The sequence below is a fragment of the Asterias amurensis genome, chromosome 1 (genome assembly GCF_032118995.1).
Source record: "Asterias amurensis chromosome 1, ASM3211899v1".
In the NCBI taxonomy this organism is placed as follows: Eukaryota; Metazoa; Echinodermata; class Asteroidea; order Forcipulatida; family Asteriidae; genus Asterias; species Asterias amurensis.
This window is the reverse complement of record NC_092648.1, coordinates 4,263,810-4,283,457: the sequence shown is the minus strand read 5'-3', so window position 1 is coordinate 4,283,457 and position 19,648 is coordinate 4,263,810. Positions and strand designations below refer to the sequence as shown.

The 19,648-nt window shown below is 40.9% G+C and overlaps 1 protein-coding gene across 2 annotated transcripts in view; it reads right to left on the bottom strand.

Annotated features, from left to right (window-relative positions):
- Nucleotides 1-19,648, bottom strand: part of LOC139943121 (striatin-3-like) — a 39,526-nt gene that overhangs the window by 5,069 nt on the left and 14,809 nt on the right. The window contains exons 4-15 of one of the 2 annotated variants that reach the window (XM_071939941.1): nucleotides 18,047-18,125; nucleotides 14,794-14,979; nucleotides 13,855-14,029; nucleotides 12,501-12,657; nucleotides 11,331-11,444; nucleotides 8,025-8,156; nucleotides 7,168-7,310; nucleotides 4,894-5,069; nucleotides 2,959-3,006; nucleotides 2,293-2,414; nucleotides 1,470-1,637; nucleotides 562-702 (exon numbers count right to left, since the gene is read on the bottom strand). In XM_071939941.1, the coding sequence (XP_071796042.1) occupies nucleotides 562-702; nucleotides 1,470-1,637; nucleotides 2,293-2,414; nucleotides 2,959-3,006; nucleotides 4,894-5,069; nucleotides 7,168-7,310; nucleotides 8,025-8,156; nucleotides 11,331-11,444; nucleotides 12,501-12,657; nucleotides 13,855-14,029; nucleotides 14,794-14,979; nucleotides 18,047-18,125 (1,641 nt within the window). The remainder of the gene's footprint in view (nucleotides 1-561; nucleotides 703-1,469; nucleotides 1,638-2,292; nucleotides 2,415-2,958; nucleotides 3,007-4,893; nucleotides 5,070-7,167; nucleotides 7,311-8,024; nucleotides 8,157-11,330; nucleotides 11,445-12,500; nucleotides 12,658-13,854; nucleotides 14,030-14,793; nucleotides 14,980-18,046; nucleotides 18,126-19,648) is intronic. The other variant, XM_071939948.1, reaches the window with a different exon arrangement.

Sequence of the window (19,648 nt, the reverse complement as noted above, 5' to 3'; positions counted from 1 at the left end):
TATAGCTTACCACAGGGTCAAGCAAACCAATGTCCAAACAGTTTGGGAGGATTGAGGTTATTTGTGGGGCAAGTGAGCCTGTAAGGGCAATTGGGCCTAAGGGGCAAGTGGGGTTAGTGAGGTAAGTTATCGTGTAGGGCAAACAGGCCTGTTGGGTTGGTGGGCCTGTGGGGCAAGTGGGGTTAGTGGGGGTAAGTTATCGTGTAGGGCAAACAGGCCTGTTGGGTTGGTGGGCCTGTGGGGCAAGTGGGCCTAAGGGGCAAGTGGGGCAAGTGGGGTTAGTGGGGTTAGTGGGGTTAGTGGGGTAAGTTATCGATTGGGGCAAACATGCCTGTTGGGTTGGTGGGCCTGTGGGGCAAGTGGGCCTAAGGGGCAAGTGGGGTTAGTGGGGTTAGTGGAGTAAGTTATCGATTGAGGCAAACATGCCTGTTGGGTTGGTGGGCCTGTGGGGCAAGTGAGCCTGTGGGGCAAATGGGATTGTGGGGCAAGTGGGCCTGAACATAAGGGTTAATAACAACTTAAAGAAGTTCAACATATCCATCCTCAAGATTATTTTTTTACCTGAGGGCATTTTGCTTTCTAATGTGACTACTGGTGTGCCTGTTTCCAAGTCAAATATGACGGTATCTGACGACTGATAACCCACAGCTATCTGGCTGGAGTCACAGCGTACAAAGTCTATTGAGGTGGGGTTACCGTAGGCTGTGGAGAAAAGGGAAAAGAACAAGGTTTTAAAATTGCAACGAGTTAACTCCGATACGTTTTTCCACCGTTAGTTCCCAGTGTCCGCAAAAGGTTTTCAATGCGCTGTAGTGAGATGTAACATACCAAGGGCTAACAATTGTGAATAACCAAACATGAGATGAGAGAAAAATCAAATGGTCCTCATGGGATTTGAACCCCCGACACTCCAGGCAGATGCTCTACCAACTGAGCTATGAGGCCTGGGGTATACTCCCTCAGGTTTTCCCCAGAGTAAGAACCACATTTTTCTCATGATGTTTAACAGGGCAAAGTAACAAACACAATGTTTGGTATGGTGCCTAGTGAAATAACCAAACATGGGATCAGGGATAAGAGAAAAATCAAATGGTCCTCATTGTTATTTTTTAACCCAAGACCCCTGACACTCCAGGCAGATGCTCTACCAACTGAGCTATGAGCACAGGGGTGTACTCCCTCAGGTTTTCCCTGAGAACAAATAAACTTGGGGAATATATTTCAATAAGCAGCTCCCAAAAAAAAACAGCTTTGGAGACGTAAAAGATCAAAAGGTTTATATTCTGGGAAGAAAGAAAAAACACGACAGAAGAACAATACGATGTAACACATCATTTGAAGGTTGTAACTATAAAACTGCGAGAGCTAAACTTTAGATCACAACACAAATAAAAAGGGGAATTACTTATTTAACAATAACAAATGTTTCACTTCATTTGAGCCTGCCATGAAAATGGATTAGGACCAACCTGTTTCTGCTGTGTACGTGCTCAGCAGCGGAGACTTCTTCTGCGGACACCATAACCGCACTGTGGCGTCAGCAGCACACGATATCAGCTGGTTCTTAGTGCCGTCGAAGGCCAATCCCCAAATAGTGTTGGTGTGGCCGACGTAGGTGTCTGCTAGCACACCACAGTCTGGTGAAACAGAGGAAAAGGGAGGACAGAGTGTTTAACATTTACTTCATTAAGTTTTTGTACGGTGCAATCATTCTTGTGGCTTATTCTGAGGCGCTTAGCAACGTAAAGGCCAATCTTAAAGACAAAAGAGTTTACAGAATTTCATGTGGAAATGACAAGTGCATTGAACTAAATGTAAGCAGGTTGTAAGAGACGAGTCTTAAGGCCGAGTTATAGTCGGTCGCGCGATGGTCGGGCGTCGGAAATCTAGACGCGCGATTATAAAAAGACACGGTTTTTAGGCCTCAGCCTTAGGATTGCGCGCAAGATTTCCGTCGCGCAACCATCGCGCGACCGACTATAAACCGGCCTTTAAGCTGGCTTTTGAAGATCAGGAAGGAGTCCAAGTATACGTAGTTGATAGGGGGAGATCATTCGTGATTATGTTTGCAACAATGTACTCATATTTCAATGTCCATTTCACTTTATTATCCACGATGGGAAATTCATTTCGTCCTTTTATACATCAAATTAACAAAAGTTATACAAAATTAATGTTACCATAAAAATTATTTGTACCATATGCATCATGTGATTGTAGTGTCCATGTTTTAACCTAAAAAAAAGAGAAAAGAATAAGAAAAAGAAAATAGGAGAGATTGATAGTACTTACCGTATGAGTCATACGGATCAATATTAGAGCCAGGTATATTCCAGCATCGGATAGCTGCATCAGTACCACCACTGAAGCACTGCTCTCCATTACTACTGACAACAAGGCTTAGCACAGGACCCCTGCAAATCATCACATCAAGAAATGGAAGCGTTTACTACAAGTAACTGAAGTAAAACATCTTCAAATGGAACAAGATTACCAAACATTTTAAACAATAGAAATAGATTAAACAGCAGATTCATCACCCAATTAAAGGGCTGTTTTCACAGCAAATGTTTGCAGGAATTGAGCACAGCTCAACTGTTGCGAATTAATCCTTGCGAATTTGTGACGTCAAAATTCTTATCGCATTTGCAGGAAGTATGAACCGGGCTTTATTAAGCTGACATATTTTGGAATAATAGATCTTTATTAAACCCTCAGATATATTGTGAAAGTGCAACTTCACAACAGATGTACATTAAGAAGTACAACGAGGTTTGAGTCAATGCAAGAAAAAATCACAACAAAAAAATACACAGGTGAAGTGACACTGTGGTTGAAGGTGAAACCTTTGACAGGTTGACAACAAGTCTGTGAAGCCCAAGGAGATTAAATAAAGTCGTGGGGGAAATTGACTGTTTCCGTTATTAAACACGGAGACAGGAACAGGTCAGTACTTACGAGTGTCCCCTGAAGGTGTATATGGGTTCAACGTCTTGCGAGGCGGCCCTGGGGAAAGATAACAGAAAATCAAACCCAAAATTAGACACTCTATCCGAGAGAGCTAAAGACGCTTAAAAAGATATAAGAACTGATTTGGGAACAATTTTAGTTTTCTTTTATTGATGCTCACCAATAATTATTCACATTTCACAAAGAGTTGAGACTAGTCTTATTTTGAGGTAGGATGAGTTACTCATCCTTACTTAGGACTAGCCTCAAGTTTTTAATATCTCCTAGGACTAGGAAAAGTTAGGACTAGACCCCCTGGTCATTTCTAAGAGGGAAAACCATCAAATTTAAAGACCTTAAAGGCAGTGGACACTATGGGTAATTACTCAAAATAATTATTAGCATAAAACCTTTCTTGGTGACGAGTAATGGGGATAGGTTGATGGTATAAAACTTTGTGAGAAACGGCTCCCTCTGAAGTGCCATAGTTTTTCGAGAAAGAAGTAGTTTTCCACGAATTTGATTTTGAGACATCAGATTTAGAACTTGAGGTCTCGAAATCAACCATCGTAACGCACACAACTTCGTGTGACAAGGGTGTTTTCTTCTTTCATTATTATCCTGCAACTTTGATGACCGATTGAGCTCAAATTTTCACAGGTTAGTTATTTTATGCATATGTTGAGACACACCAACTGTGAAGCCAAGTCTATGACAATTACCAATAGTGTCCACTGCCTTTTAAAAACAATTTAATGTTTTTCAACATGCCCATCCTAAGGGTCTAGACTAACAAGGCAACTTTTACAGGCAACCAACTGCCGTCATGGCAGTGCATGCTACAGGACCACTTCGGTAGCACATGAGGAATTTTCAAAATAATGTCCTATGATCCCCAAGAAAAATAGGCGAACATTCAAATGTGAATGGATTCTCCTTATGGAGATTGCCTAGAACAGGTTGCCTGTAAATTGCCTCGTGTGACATGACACTTAAAGCAATAAAACATTGGCATTTTCTCTCCACAGATTTCCCCAAACAGGACACCGTGCCAATACCATGCTCTGGTGCCCCATCAACCCGAAGTGACACCCTCCCTTATCTGCAGGATGTGTGCAGCTTCCCAAGGATCGCAGAGCCCTCTTTTTTTTCGGCAGGACGAACACCCCCCCCACCTCCCGATGTTTACCTCTAATTAAACTCTTCCCTCAGCTCCAGGTGTTTATGCGGCAAGCTACAGCCAGTCATACTCAATTAGCGTGACTACTGGCAAGAATTCCCATGGAGAGCCAGAGACCACACACACCCCTCCTTTCCCACCCCGACGGACAGGGATGGCTTAATCATGTAGTTAGTGAGTGACAGCCAAACTCATAAAAGGGTAAACCCATAAACACGCACAAGGTTTTCAAGGGATTCGTTTCTGGTTGTGATTCGGTTCAGAAACTGGTTGTGAAGCCAAAGGCTCTCAGAAAAGTGAACTTAATCGCTGTACTAGCCAAGAACCCAATAGAGAGAACACAAGGAAAGAAGTTTCAGTTTTAGATGTTGGAGGAAAACCACAGTCATGCTGAAAACAATCCTCAGCAAAAAGTGCTTTCCATACAGTATTTCTTGTGCAAGATATAACATTGTTTTAAAATACCAAGCTTTTGAACAAAGATGTTGACAAAATAGGTAGACCAACATCATACAATGCTCAGTTGGTATAGCACCAACACGTAATCTGGAGGTCGTTGGTTCAAACCATCTCTCGCAAATGATTCTTTGTTTAATCAAATCATTAACATTTTACACAGTCAGTTTCTCTTGTGGTTTATAACTTGACACATAAAGTGTTTGTACAGACTCGTGCAAGATACATGTGCGGGATACATGTACCACATTGTTTTTAAAAACCAAGCTTGTGCACTGATGAACGATATAATACAATAAATGATTTACTTTTTAGCTGGGACCGTCTTCTGTAGATTCCACAGCTTGAGTGTGTGGTCTTCTGAGCCTGTGATGAGGACCGTCTCCACGGGATGAAACGCAAGCGTCCGTACCCCGTCAAAGTGACTCCGCAATGTGTACTTGGGGTTCCAGGTTTTCCTGAAGGTTTCTTTGTTGGCAGTTACCTGGAGAGAGAGATAGAGATTTACAAAATCTAAAGTCTTCTGAAGAAATGTTTGCAAAAAGTATGCTTCTATATGAAGCCTTTATCATTTATACATTTTAACTATAGACCTTGATGCAAGTACTTGGTACATGTGCATAAAGCCCGGTTCATATTTCCTGCCAATGCAAAACGAATGCTGACGTCACATATTCACAACGAACAATTCGCAGCGGTTGAGCCGTGCTCAACTTTTGCGAAACATGGTGCGAAAAAAGGGCTGTGACGTCAAATTCACATCAAATTCGCTTCGCCTTCGCAGGAAGTATTAACAAGGCTTTAGGCGTGGAATGAGGTGGATGCTGGTCTAGCTAGCGATCAAGTGCGATCGCTAGCTAGACCAGCATGCACCTCATTCAACAGTTAGCACTTGCGCAATGGGTAAAGGTCTATGGTCTTAGATCTCATCATAGCCTCGACTTCAAAGGGAATCCTTTCTCGAAATAGCTGCAGTGCTTCTCACCAAGTAGTTTTTTTATAGTTATTCACTTTTGGAGTATTAACCGATCTGTAACCTTACCATTAAAAACATGACAAAAAAATATCAAATGATAAATATCGGCCTCAACTCAAAGACATTAGAAGTATTGTGACTAATTGCGCACACAGTAATCACGTTTGAACATATCCAAAAGCCAGAAAATTGGGGACAGGAAAGGGGGAAAGAAAAAAACAGGAGCAAAAAGTACATACAGGAAATTGAAAACAGGGATCTTACACACGTAAGTCAATCCAGTAAAGGCCAATCGTTTTTAACAGATGAACCATTCGCAGCAGGTGATCTGGCTGACCTAATTCAATGCTACAGGTCAATACAAGCGCATGCTGGAACATGCTGAAACACCCATTTCAATTTGCACCAGTTTTTTTCAACTACTGTACTCTAACTTAGAGATCATTAACTGGAGCTCCTCTCAGTGCTTGCTACAAACCCGCTGTCAGTTAGGGGGGGGGGGGGGGGGGTGGATCAAGAACCAGCGAGCAATTCCCCTTCTCTTAACAAGTGTAATGGTTTCTTTTACAAGCATAAGACAAACGGCTTTACGTCCCATCTGAAGGATGAAGTACATGTAGTTATTGTTCAGCGTCTTGCAACACAACAGCATAGTGCCATGATTTGGTTGGAGAGGTTGTAAGTGTTTTTAAGAAATTAAAAAGAGGGATTTTAAGTCATTCCAGTTAAGGCCTATCTTTTTTAATGGATGAACTATTCGCAGCAGGTGGTCTTACCACACTAATTCAATGTCACAGGTCAAAACGAGCCCATGTTGAAATACCCAATTCAATTTAAATCATTTTATTTCTTTTAAACTACTCTAACTTGGCAATCATTAACTACAGCTCCTGCTTGCTGCAAGCCCCTTGTCAGTCATGAGTAGAAGGGGGGGGGGGGGGGGGGAGGGGGTGCGTTCAAAACAGCTCACTGGATCAAGAACCAATTTATTACTGAATCCACAGCTTCCTTTGTCACCTCCCATAACCTGTTGATAGAAGTGTGGTTTTGCGGTGGAGATAGAACACACCGCTTTTTTTATAAGCTTACTAAAGCCTTGGGGATGAACATCGGCCAACACTAAAGCCAGCTTTATGACAAAAAGCCCTATGGATTGAAAGAAGTATTCTGACTAATTTGAAATAAAAAAGGATTTGCTTCTCTGCGTGACAAGAGGCTGTTAACCCTCCTACTGTCTGACCATTCAACATAATACACTTATAACAAACAGTATTTTCCTGCAAGGTACTGTGGGACTACGTTTAAATTATGAGACCTACTCCTTGTACATAGCACCAAGTGCACTGGGTTCTTTTACGTGCGTTACACAACACACAGGACCAACGGTTTTAGGTCCCATCCGAAGGACGAAGCATCATGGGTAAGTGTCTTGCTTAAGGAACAGGTGTCATGACTGGGACTGGAACCCACACTCTGCTGATCAGAAGCACCAGAGTTTGAGTCCGACGCTCTTAACCAGTAGACCATGAAACACCACAACAGCATTCAGATTAAAAACACATTTAATAAAACCAATTACCGTAATCTATCTGATCATCATACTTACATCATAGCTAAGCGCATCAGCCTCATTGGAGACAGTGAGACCTGCCAGCTCACCGAGACCAAGGGCAGCTTCTATTGACTCCTCATCCCCTATACCAATCATTGGACGACGCCCTCCCATCCTGAGACCACCATGTATATCCTCTGTTAGATGAAATAAAGAAGGCGATATCATGTCAGTACAGGCCTGCATGCTTCGTTTTTGAAAGGGCAAGGGCACCAAGGCATTGTAAAGGGCACCCCATGAGGAAATTTCCAATTTCTACAGGAGCATTTCGAGGGCACCAAGGCAATGACCATGGGGCACAGAGGTAATTGCTTTTGTTGCCTCCATGAAGTATCATGTCTGCAGTAGGCTTGAATTTCATGAGTCTTTCTCTGAAAAGGGTTCATCTTAAAGGGGATGGGACTTATCTTAAAGGCACTGGACACTATTGGCAATTACTCAAAATAGTTGTTAGCATAAAAATGTACTTGGTAAAGAGCAACAATGGAGAGCTGTTGATAGTATAAAACTTTGTGAGAAACGGTTCCCTCCAAAGTAACGTAGTTTTTGAAAGAGAGGTAATTTGTCACTCAAATCATAAAAGACTTATCTGAAAGCACACAAAGTAATGCAACAAGAATACACTATTCTTTTGCAAATCCGATTGAGCCCTTATTTTCACAGGTTTGATATGTTAAGTATATGTTGAGATACACCAAGTGAGATGACTGGTCTCTGACAATTACTACCAAAGGTATCCAGTGCCTTTAATATACCATTTCATTTCAATTAAATGATGTGCATTGGGATGTGCGTCACAAATGATGTACATAGATTAAGATTCTGGATAGGGCAGTATTAACAACACATACCTCCTTCCTCCGGCATGTCGATGTCAGTTCCGCGAGAATGCGCTAGGATAGCGTTGTGCGACTGAGGGGGAGATGACTCCTCTTCCCCACCCAGGTTGGCCAACATGGCCTGTAGTGCTGTTTTCTTGGGACCTGGTGGGGACAGATCATTCAATTGCATCTCTTAATAAACTTTCACACAACATCATCTCTTTTAAAGGGAAGGTACACGTTTGGTAATTACTCAAAACAAATATTAACTTAAAAACTGTCTTGGTAACGAGCATTGGAGAGCTGTTGATAGTATAAAACATTGTGGGAAACAACTCCCTCTGAAGTATCGTAGTTTTTGAGAAAGAGGTTATTTCTCACTAAAATATTAAAAGACTTCTAGCTAGAAGTCTTTTATTCCTATGTGAAAGCACACAAATTTGTCTAACAAGGGTGTTTTTTCTTTCATCATTTTCTCGCAACTTCGATGACCGATTGAGCCCAAATTTTCACAGGCTTGTTATTTTTTGCTTATGATGGGATACACCAAGTCGGAACACTGGTCTTTGACAATTACCAAACGTGTACCTTCCCTTTAAGACTTATGACACACAAGAATGCGGGTGTCAGAAAAGTGCAAAGACTACAGTGCAGCAAAGCTTTGTGAATAGACATTGCATGAGCATTTTTTTCCAAAACCAGGGGGCCCAATTTCATAAAGCCTGTAAGCACAAATACTTGCTACGCAAAGAATAGTATTGCTAACAGGTTACAGCCTTAAGTACATTAGGTTGGCACAGTTGTGGCTGTTGCCCCACTGGTGATTTCACAAAGCACTAAAAATGTATCAACTTCATATAAATTGTCAGTATTTTCATAGTGATTTGTACATCACACTTTACTTAGCAACTACAAATGGTTTGCAGTTAAGTGTACATGTAAGATCACACGCCATTCATGGGGAGCCCGCTCCTTCTCACACTCTGGCCCATCACTATGGAACGAACTCCCCCCTAAACTCCGACAACTCACTACATATTCTAGCTTCAAAACCCATTTGAAAACTTATTTTTGTGCTTGACTATACTCTTTGCAATCTGGCTTCGGCATCTCTCCTGCGCCCGGAGTGTCTTTTAGACAGACATGGCGCATTATAAATTGCCACTATTTTATTTATTATTATTATCAATCTTAGCTCTTTGTGAAATCAGCTCTTGGGCTTGACAAATCTCGACTCTGTAGTGCTCTATGTCTATGGTGAAACAGCCCCAAATTAAAGTTCTTGTTAATTTAAGTTCTGGACATGACTCCAACCTCTTTCTGTGAGAATGGAAGTAAGTAAAATCTTGCTGCAGTTTGCGGATGCTACATATGTGCATTTTGGTACAAGCGTCTTGTGGCGGCTATGGTATTTAATTAGTTAAAGATGGTGAGGTATCATTTGGAAGAAGGAGGGGGGGGGGGGAATTGTAAATATTAAAGTGATGGAATCATGCACATGATACAATTTAAGTGCAAACAAGAATAGTTTATGTCTCATTAATGTGAACTGTAGTAGATATTCATTAAGAAAAGTTTGAGGCGGAGGTGTTTTGCAATTATTTGTTTGAAGTATTCTATATCTAGGTGCAACAAAATAAACTACATGAATGACAAGTGAGATGGGTAAACTATGTTAACAGCTTGAATTTACAAAGCGGGAAAAACTTGCTGAACAATTTTCTGCTGAGCAAAACATAAGCAGGAAACCAGTGATTGTGGAACAGTACATGCAAGTATTTTGATTGGTAACCTCATTATAGCGCCCTCACAGATACACAACACATGCAATGACATACATACATTATACTACATCAAGGCCCAATTTCACAAAGCTGCTTATAAAGCAGAAAAACATTTTCTGCTAAGCAAAAATCAGCAGGAAACCAGTCATATGGTAGATGAGGGTGCTTTGGCTGGTAACCTTATTCTGTGTGCTTGGCCTTGAAATAACCCACCTCACCAACAGCCATTGCCATGGTGCCCTATGCTTTTGCTGTGGTGCCCTTTGCAAAGTTCACATACATTGTCCTCATAGAAGTGCCCTCCATCAGAGAAAAATGGCTGTGCCCCCTCAAGAGCGAAGTTCAAGGCCTGTATGTAGCTACTTTTTGTGCTTAAAGGCAGTGGACACTATTGGTAATTACTCAAAATAATTATCAATTGGTAACGATTAATGGCGAGAGGTTGATAGTAAAAAACATTGTGAGAAACGGCTCCCTCTGAAGTGACATAGTTTTCGGGAAAGAAGTAATTTTCCACAAATTTGATTTCGAGACCTCAGATTTAGAATTTGAGGTCTCGAAATCAAGCACCTAAAAGCACACAACTTCGTGTGACAAGGGTGTTTTTTATTTCATTCAGATCTTGCAATTCTGACAACCAATTGAGCTCAAATCTTCACAGGTTTGTTATTTTATGCATATGTTGAGATACGCCAAGTGAGAAGACTGGTCTTTGACAATTACCAATAGTGTCCAGTGTCTTTAAACCAAATAGCAGCACTTGGAAATTGGGCACTGACAACTACAGACTTAACAATGTTACACGTGATATATATTGGGCATGGAACACTATGATTAACAGCGCAAGAAACCAAGTACCATTGACACAAAACAATGAAGAAAAAACAACTTGCGTCTAAATAGATACTTCTAACAACAAGCACAAACGGCAAGATGAATATGGAAATGATTTCTCAAGCACGATCATAAACAAATTTGTCCCAACAACCTTTGGTGAAAACAAAATTTGATGGTACGTCAGAAAGGTAGTTTAGTGTTTTGTGAGCATACATGTACATTTAGGTGAGTACATGGTTTGTCACTCACGCTTTGTGAGTATTACTTGATTTGTCACTCTTGCGGAGTGAGTATAAATTGATTTGTCGCTCATGTAGAATGAGAACAACGTGATTTGCCAGTCTGCAGAGCAAGTACAACGTGATTTGTCACTCTTGCGGAGTGAGCACAACTTGATTTGTCGCTCATGTAGAATGAGAACAACGTGATTTGTCAGTCTGCAGAGCGAGTACAACGTGATTTGTCACTCTTGCGGAGTGAGCACAACGTGATTTGTCGCTCATGTAGAATGAGAACAACGTGATTAGCCAGTCTGCAGAGCGAGTACAACGTGATTTGTCACTCTTGCGGAGTGAGTACAACGTGATTTGTCACTCTTGCGGAGTGAGCACAACTTGATTTGTCACTCACGCGGAGTTAGTACCAACATGATTTTTCACTCTGCAGAGAGAGCACAACGTGATTTGTCAATCACGCAGAGCCATCGGGGACTTACGTTGGATAAATTTCTTGTCCTTGCGTGATTTTTTGTACTCCTCTTTGAGCTTACTGATGGTGTTGGCATCCACCCCCCACTCCTCACCCGTCGGAGACAAGTCAGACTTTTTGTCTGTGGACGGCAAGCATAAAGAATTAAACACCACCGTCACTTGACTTTCTTTCAAATAAAAAAAACTGGAGCAATTTGGGCTGTGTAGGATAACAATTCAGCACCGATATGGACAAATCTTCAAGAATTTCCCTACAGTTTGTTGTATACCTCACTAATTTAGACATAAAGTAAATTCAAGTTACGATACTATACTTATTTAAAGTACTAAGTTTTTAGAGATTTCTGTATACCTAGACAGTTTTTGTTGACTAGATATTCATAGCTGAATAATGTTCAAATGACTTATCAATCCAAGTTGATCCTTAAAACAATCCAAGTTGATCCTAAAGGAGATTTAGAAACCCAGTTACGGTGCAGTGTATGTATGACCTATAGGGGATTTGTGGCGGCAGACTTGTGGGTTGAACCTGTCAATCGTTAAACCGCATACTCGCTCACAATTACGTCATGGAAATCAGAGACTTGCCCAGCCCGAAACCCACACTGGGACTAGTAAAATCTTGAAACACACACAGGAATCAACCCACTCATGTTGGAGAGAAGGGTAAGCACAATAAGCCCTTTTCACACGACAGTAATTTAGCTGGGGTCCCTTGCTTAATTTGAGCAAGGTTATAAAATTTTACCTTGTGTGAAAGGAAAACAATGTTTGGAACTGTCCAAGGTCCCTTGTGAGATCTTTTTAAGTTGTTGGTACTTGATGAACAGTTATATTGGACAGTATAGATATTATTAGACAGTGTTGACATTATTGGACAGTAATAGACATTATTGGACAGTAATAGACATTATTGGACAGTAATAGACATTATTGGACAGTATATAGAAATTATTGGACAGTATAGACATTATTGGACAGTAGAAATTATTGGACAGTATGAACATAATTGGGAAGTATAGACATTATTGGACAGTATAAACATTGTTCCCTCTTCACATAAAGTGAGTTTGTTAAAATTACTGTCGTGTGAAAGGGTTTTTATAGGCTGGGGGAAGCACATTGGGTGTTCACCCTCGCCCTACAACAAGGCGTTCGTCCGATTCTGTACTCACCCAGTCCCCAATCCGCCCCATCGCCGGCCGTCCTGGCCTCGCCCGCCCCCTCTGAGGACTCGCTGAGTATCAGATCAAACTCGGCCAGGGCCTCCTCCGTGTCGGGATCATTCAGTACATCATCCATGCCGGCCATGCTCTCGTTGCCCACCACAGGCTGGTTTAAAATAACATGACAGGAAACAAGGCATTAGCGACATTACCAAATACTGCTGGGTGTGTGCCATGATGGGGGGTTCTTTGGGGGGGGGGGTTCTTTAAAGGGTAGGGTGAAGAATTTTGGATACATGAAAAAGGTGAATCAATCCTATACCCTCCAACGAGGACCTACATTGAGAGCAATGGAGGTTCTCCTACAAGTTGTTAGGTAGGGTAGCATCAGGATATACATGAAGGGAGTTCAAAATTATGGACACAGCCTAACTTAGAAACCCTATTTCCAGAGCCTACATGTACATGTAGTTTCATAGACCTAGATGTAGCTTAAGCAGAACATTGCACTGAGCAAATTTGGCAGGTAACCTATTTCTGGTTAGCATAAATGATATTTGATATTTGAAAAAAGTACTTTATCAAGTACAAGGGCAGACACATGTTGTACATGCAGGCTCTAATAAACTTTTAAGGCCTTATTCAGGCCTGTATGCTTCTTTTTTTGAAAGAGCAAGGGCACCAAGGCATTTTTTCTTTGGTAAAGGGCACCCTATGAAGAAATTGTAAATTTCTACTGGATCATTTCCAGGGCACCAAGGCAATGGCCAGGGGCATGGAGGCAATCGCCTTCGCTGCCTCCGTGAAGCATCAAGCCTGTCTTATTAATAACAGTTTTACTGATTTTTCTGAGGGAAAAAACAAATAAAAAACGGACTATAGCAGGAAGAATATATTGCCTGTTTTCAACATTTAAGCAGCTTTGTGAAACTTGGCCCAGATCCTTGCTACAACCCCTTGATTTGTCATTCTTGCTCTAGCATGGGTTTGCTTTACTGACATTCTTCAAATAGGAAACATTTCCCCTTTGAGCAAGTCTTACAAGTTTTTAAAATCAGGGCCCAATTTCATAAACCTGTTAAATAGACTCCGTGACAAATTTCTTTGCTATGCAACCTGTTTCTGTTAAGCAATACTTTTCTGTGCTCAGCAGGTTTTTGTGCTTACAGGCTTTATGAAATTGGGCCCAGGGCTCGATTTCACAAAGCAAAAAAATCCATCTCAAGACAAAATGGTAGCATTACCACATTGATTTGTATTGTGACATCACGCTTTGCTTAGCAACTACGATTGACTTGTAACTAAGATCAATCTTAGCTCTTTGTAAAAAATCAACTCCAGATTAGATCAGAAGACCTCTCACCTTCTTCTTCTTGATGATCGTACTCATTTTGTTCCTCCCATCAATGATATCCTCATCAACCATCATCCGACCTTCGCCCCCATCCTTATCATCATCGTCCGCCCCATCCAAGAAGTTGAAGGAGGTCAGAACGCTGTCGAGATCGTTCTCGGGCAGCGGATGTTTCTTGTCTTGTCTAGTTGGGATGAGGAGGAATGGTTTATCTAGTAACTCTTAGCATGAGACATGTATCAGTTTCATTATGTTGATTAGGAGTTATTGCAAGAAGAATTAAAGGTATGGTTCAAGAGTGGGTTTGGGAAGAGTAAAGAGTAAAGTCATTTCAATCTTCTTGTTTGGGGAAATACCACCGTTACAATTAACCTGTGAAAAAATCATTAAATTGCCTGGTAGTACATCAGACAACACACTAAGTAACATCTCACAGCATTTACGCAAAGAGTTTGAAAGGTCACAAACGCCATATCTTGGCAAAAGTATCAAGGATGTACACACAAATTCTAAGGTGCCACGATGCCATGTTTTTGTTGATAAAAAAACCGCCTTGGTTGGCATGGAGGGCCAAATGTTTGTAAAAAACTCAATCTTATAAACAGATCTTTTAACCAAAATTCACAGTTTCTGCTAACTTTCAATGAAATAAAATACCTCCCATAATTAGTTGATCTGTTTCCAACAAAATCAACACAATATTTGAATATTTTTGTAACAATGTTACAGACAGTAGCGATCTGTTTTTGGTTTGCATTTGTGGCTTTCCATAGTTTTCCAACCAGGGTTGGCAAAAATCTCAGGCTGTGACGTTGCAAAAGAAAGATCTATACATTTTCGGCACTGGCGAGAGTTTTGCAATCAGCCAAAGTCTGGTTTCACATGACAAACTTCTGCTACATGTCAAATTGAGAAATTGCGATGTTATTGACTGAGCTTCAAACCAACCTTTTAGCCGTGTCGACCTGGCGACCCTGCTTGACCGGGCTCTCTCCATTGACCACTGGTTCTATGGACATGTTGCCATCCAGACCTGGTATGTTCTGCTCGTTGGGGGCCAAGCCCAGCAACGAACGCACCCGATTTGACCGCACATCTAATATTGTGTCTGTATAACCTATTTCTTGTAAATATCTACAGAGGAGGAAAAAAGTGAAATCAAACAAAGGCAGATTTTAAATTCAAGTTCATAATTTTTAAATGCATTGATAACAATAAAACAAGACAACCTGTGGTGTTTTGCTGCACCTTTTTAAGTTTGCTTGACGATAAATTCTTTGTCATGCGCACTCGTTGAATCTGAAAAAAATGTACTGCGTCTGTGTTCCATTATCCATCTCATCCTTCAACCTCAATAATGGATATGGGACGCACAAGTGCAATATTTTTCCATTTAGTTTGAGTCTGGACTTGAAGCCCTCACAGATAGCAGATAAAAGACAAAGGACTGGACTCAAACACAAGATGAGATGACTTCATGTACTTTCTAAAGATAACCCGGACTGCCTATGTATACATGTTATGTTTCAAAGATCCAAGATGATAGAGCAATACATATTGATTACAGTGCAGAGTCTCCAATGCACAAAATTTGTAAAACCTTCTGGGCACAGACATGTTTAAGGGCACTGTACACGTTTGGGGATTGTCAAAGACCAGTCTTCTCACCTGGTGTATCCCATCATCAGCATAAAACTATCCCATCATCAGCATAAAACAACAAGCCTGTGAAAATTTGGGCTCAATTGGTAATCGAAGTTGCGAGAAAATGATGAAAGAAAAAACAGGACAAGTTTGTGTGCTTTCAGATAGGAATAAAAGACTTCTAGCTTGAAGTCTTATATTATTTTAGTGAGAAATTACCTCTTTGTCAAAAACTTTGTACTTCAGAGGGAGTCGTTTCCCATAATGTTTTAAACTATCAACAGCTCTCCAATGCTCGTTACCAAGTCAGTTTTTATGTTAATACTTGTTTTGAGTAATTACCAAACGTGTACCTTTCCCTCCAAAAATTAATGTTGCACCACAGCTCTCTAATAAATATGTACATGAATACTGTATGTACATTACACGTAGGCCTTATTGCCATGGTTTATAAAGAGTAAACTAGAGGGCCTACTGATGTAAGGTTGTATCCAAATTGGTGGCTACGGCTGCTGCTAGCATTGTTGCTAAGGATTTCCTATACCTCAATGCATGATAAAGCCGAAGCCAAAGCTGTAGACATGGCCTAAGGTAGCTTGTATGATAGGCAATCGTCCCTTCATAATGTCATATCTCTTGAAAGTCTACACATATTTTATTAGATACCATGTACAAAGCCAAAGCACAACCCAGTCATGTGATGGGAGTGAATTGATGAATGACGGGGACCCAGACTTAATAACAGAGCACATCCATACAGAGATGATCAAAAGAATTTACTGGTGTGATATATTTGTGTATCACTTACAAAGCATGTAGATTAGACTGAATGTGCTTTGCAGAACACTGTGGCTCATAGGCATGATACTTCACAGAGGCAACGAAGATGATTGCCTCCATGCCCCCTGGTCATTGCCTTGGTGCCCTTGAAATGCTCTACAGTAGAAATTTACAATTTCCTCATAGGGTGCCCTCTAACAAGGAGACAATGCCTTGGTGCTCATGTCTTTTCAAAAAGAAAGCATACAGACCTAGGCTCAAAGTTCTGCCAACCAAGCAAGACTTGGGCAAGTCTCTTTCCTCTCAGAACAGCCTAATTTCATAGAGCTGCTTAAAGGCAGTGGACACTATTGGTAATTACTCAAATAATTATCAGCATAAAACCTTACTTGGTAAAGAGCAATGGGGAGAGGTTGATAGTATAAAACATTGTGAACACAGTTTTCGAGAAAGAAGTATTTTCCATTAATTTGATTTCGAGACCTCAGATTCAGAATTTGAGGTCTCGAAATCAAGCATCTGAAAGCATACAACTTCGTTTGACAAGGGTGTTTTTATTTACATAGTTATTTCGCAACTCCGACGACCAATTGAGCTCAAATTTTCACAGGTTTGTCTTTTTATGCATATGTTAAAATACACCAAGTGAGAAGACTGGTCTTTGACAGTTGCCAATAGTGTCCAGTGTCTTTAACAGGCGATTTGTGCTTACTGTGTAAGTTTCCATTTCATTACGCAACTAACCAGAAGCACTCGCACTTGCCTGACCACAGACTAACAGTGCTTGTTTTGACATTCATGCAGTTGATTCTTCCAAGACACGATTAATAACATCCAACATGAAATCCAGGGACTGCTATGAATAATGACTCTGCATTAAGGTCTTCAGTCCCATTACGGTCCGCCATGTCCATAAACTATCAGTCCACCAAGAGACATGACTGTTACACCACCCCGGGAGCAACAACAACCCCAAAGGCCATCCCACAAACTGAACAGGGATGTAACTAGACTAATTTTAGCGGTGGGGTGTAAATCAAAAGTCCACCAAGGGAGAGCGGATTATCAAAATTATTCATGTTTAATTATGGGGCCATCATTGCTGCAGTGCAGGCTTCAGGCATGATGCCAGGTTTACAAACTGTTCATGTTGTGGGGCCATGCAATAAGTTGAGTTGGCTATTTCAAGGCAGTGGACACTATTGGTAATTACTCAAAATAATTATCATCATAAAACCTTTCTTGATTACAAGTAATGGGGAGAGGTTGATGGTGTACATTGTGAGAAACAGCTCCCTCTGAAGTGACGTAGTTTTCGAGAAAGAAGTAATTTTCCACAAATTTGATTTCGAGACCTCAAGTTTAGAATTTGAGGTCTCGAAATCAAGCATCAGAAAGCACACAACTTTGTGTGACATGGGTGTTTTTTCTTTCATTGTTATCTCGCAACTTCGACGACCGATTGAGCTCAAATTTTCACAGGTTTGTGATTTTATGCATATGTTGAGATACACCAACTGTGAAGACTAGTCTTTGACAATTACCAATAGTGTCCACTGCCTTTAATTGTGTTCTTTCTCTGTGACATTTGATACTCCTTATCATTAGCCTTGTCTCAGTTCAATGCACAGTGAACATCATTTTGATTCATTCTATGGGAAATCTGTGTTGAGCGGCACAATGTATTTTGCTCAGAGTACTGGGCAAAAACTGTGAGTCCTGGGCGTGTCCGCCCAGCACCGCCAACTTCGGCTACAACACTGGACTATAAACTTACTGCCTAAGCAGTTGCCTGCTTTGTTTAAAGTTGATTTGACTATTTGGAGAGAGGGCAGACTCTTCTTCACCACCTTCTTCTGCAGAGGAAGAGAAAAACAACAAATTGTAAATAATTCATGAAAGTAAATTTCCTACATGGTTTGTGGTAACACCGTGTATCTACTTGACGGGTGGGTTTTGTTCTTAAGAGAACTGTCTTGCTTTAGAAAAACTTAGCTGATTGCAAACTGCTTACCAACTGAAAGATCCCGCATGGTGTACGGTATTGCAAAAAAAAGGTAGTAATGTCCCGACAATTCGACCCAAGTCTTTTTCAAAGGCTAATTCATTAATTTAACTTTCCTACTGTACATTGTAATATGAAGAGCTGACAGAGACAGTGTTAGAATAGACCTTATGCACATGACATCATTTCAGTAGGGCGCCCTCACCTAGAGGTCAAAAGGAGGTTGTTCATTGGCCAATCCTGTGCACCGCGCGTACAAATCTGTGCGTTTCGATTGTTTCGTCACCGTTTTTCCACTAAGATGGCCGCTGGATGACGTCAATGCATGAGGTCTATTACATTCAACATAATAGGGAAAATGTTTCCACAATCAGAGAAATTTTCAAATTTTCAGAATATAACAAAAATTTGTCTATTTTCAGGGAACTTTCTGCAGAATTGGGGCGAGTTGGCAGCTCTGTAAGTATGCAATAAGGTTATAAAATGCCCACGAGAGATTACGTGCGGTACATGTATAAATTTCATCAAATTGATTGAAGGTCACATTAGTCTAGCAATGATTGTCGTAAATTATGGTAATTACATGTTGTGCATTACGCTCTTTTTAAGTGGACAGTGCACTGAATTTAGTACCATATGGCTAGAATTCTTTCTTTACAAAGAATATTAAAACGATGTGAGTCGTGACATCACAGCTTAAAAGAATAAAAGTTGCCTCAAAGGAAAAATAATGTATACAGGAACATGGAAGAAAATTTCAAATAATTGAAACAGAGTTGTCCGCTATGGAAATTTTACCAGTTTTAAAATGGATCTAATATTGGTTTCATGTTATTGAAGGTCAAAGTGAAAGTCTAGTCATGCGGGGACAAAAAATGGCAAATGGATTTCAAACCACGTTTGAGACTTCTTTAAGAAATCATGGTGGTGCGGCAACCCTTTTTTGACATGTTGGAGGAGTAAAGACACTGTTTTGTTGCGATCAAAGGTTAATATTAAATAGACCGATCCATTAAGCTCCACCCCATTGCGTATTTACCAATCACAACCCATTGCACAACCATAAGTCCGACACTATAAGGTCCGACATGCGTGCGCGTATGCTTGGCGCGCTCGGCAGAGCTGTGCAGAATGGCATTGGAGAGGCTCACATGTTCTTGCTCACACGTGTGCCGTGGGCGAGGCCTAATGGATCGGTGTGCTGGCACACCAGTAGACAACGGCTTGTAGATTAGGCTCACACAAATTCTCAAGAAGACGGTAAGAGCACACTGACCGAAACGCCAAGCAGTTACAAACCAGTATTTCTCAGAGCCACCCCTACTCACAAAGAGATTTTACATGGTGTCACTGCAAACCTTTAATACTTACTTC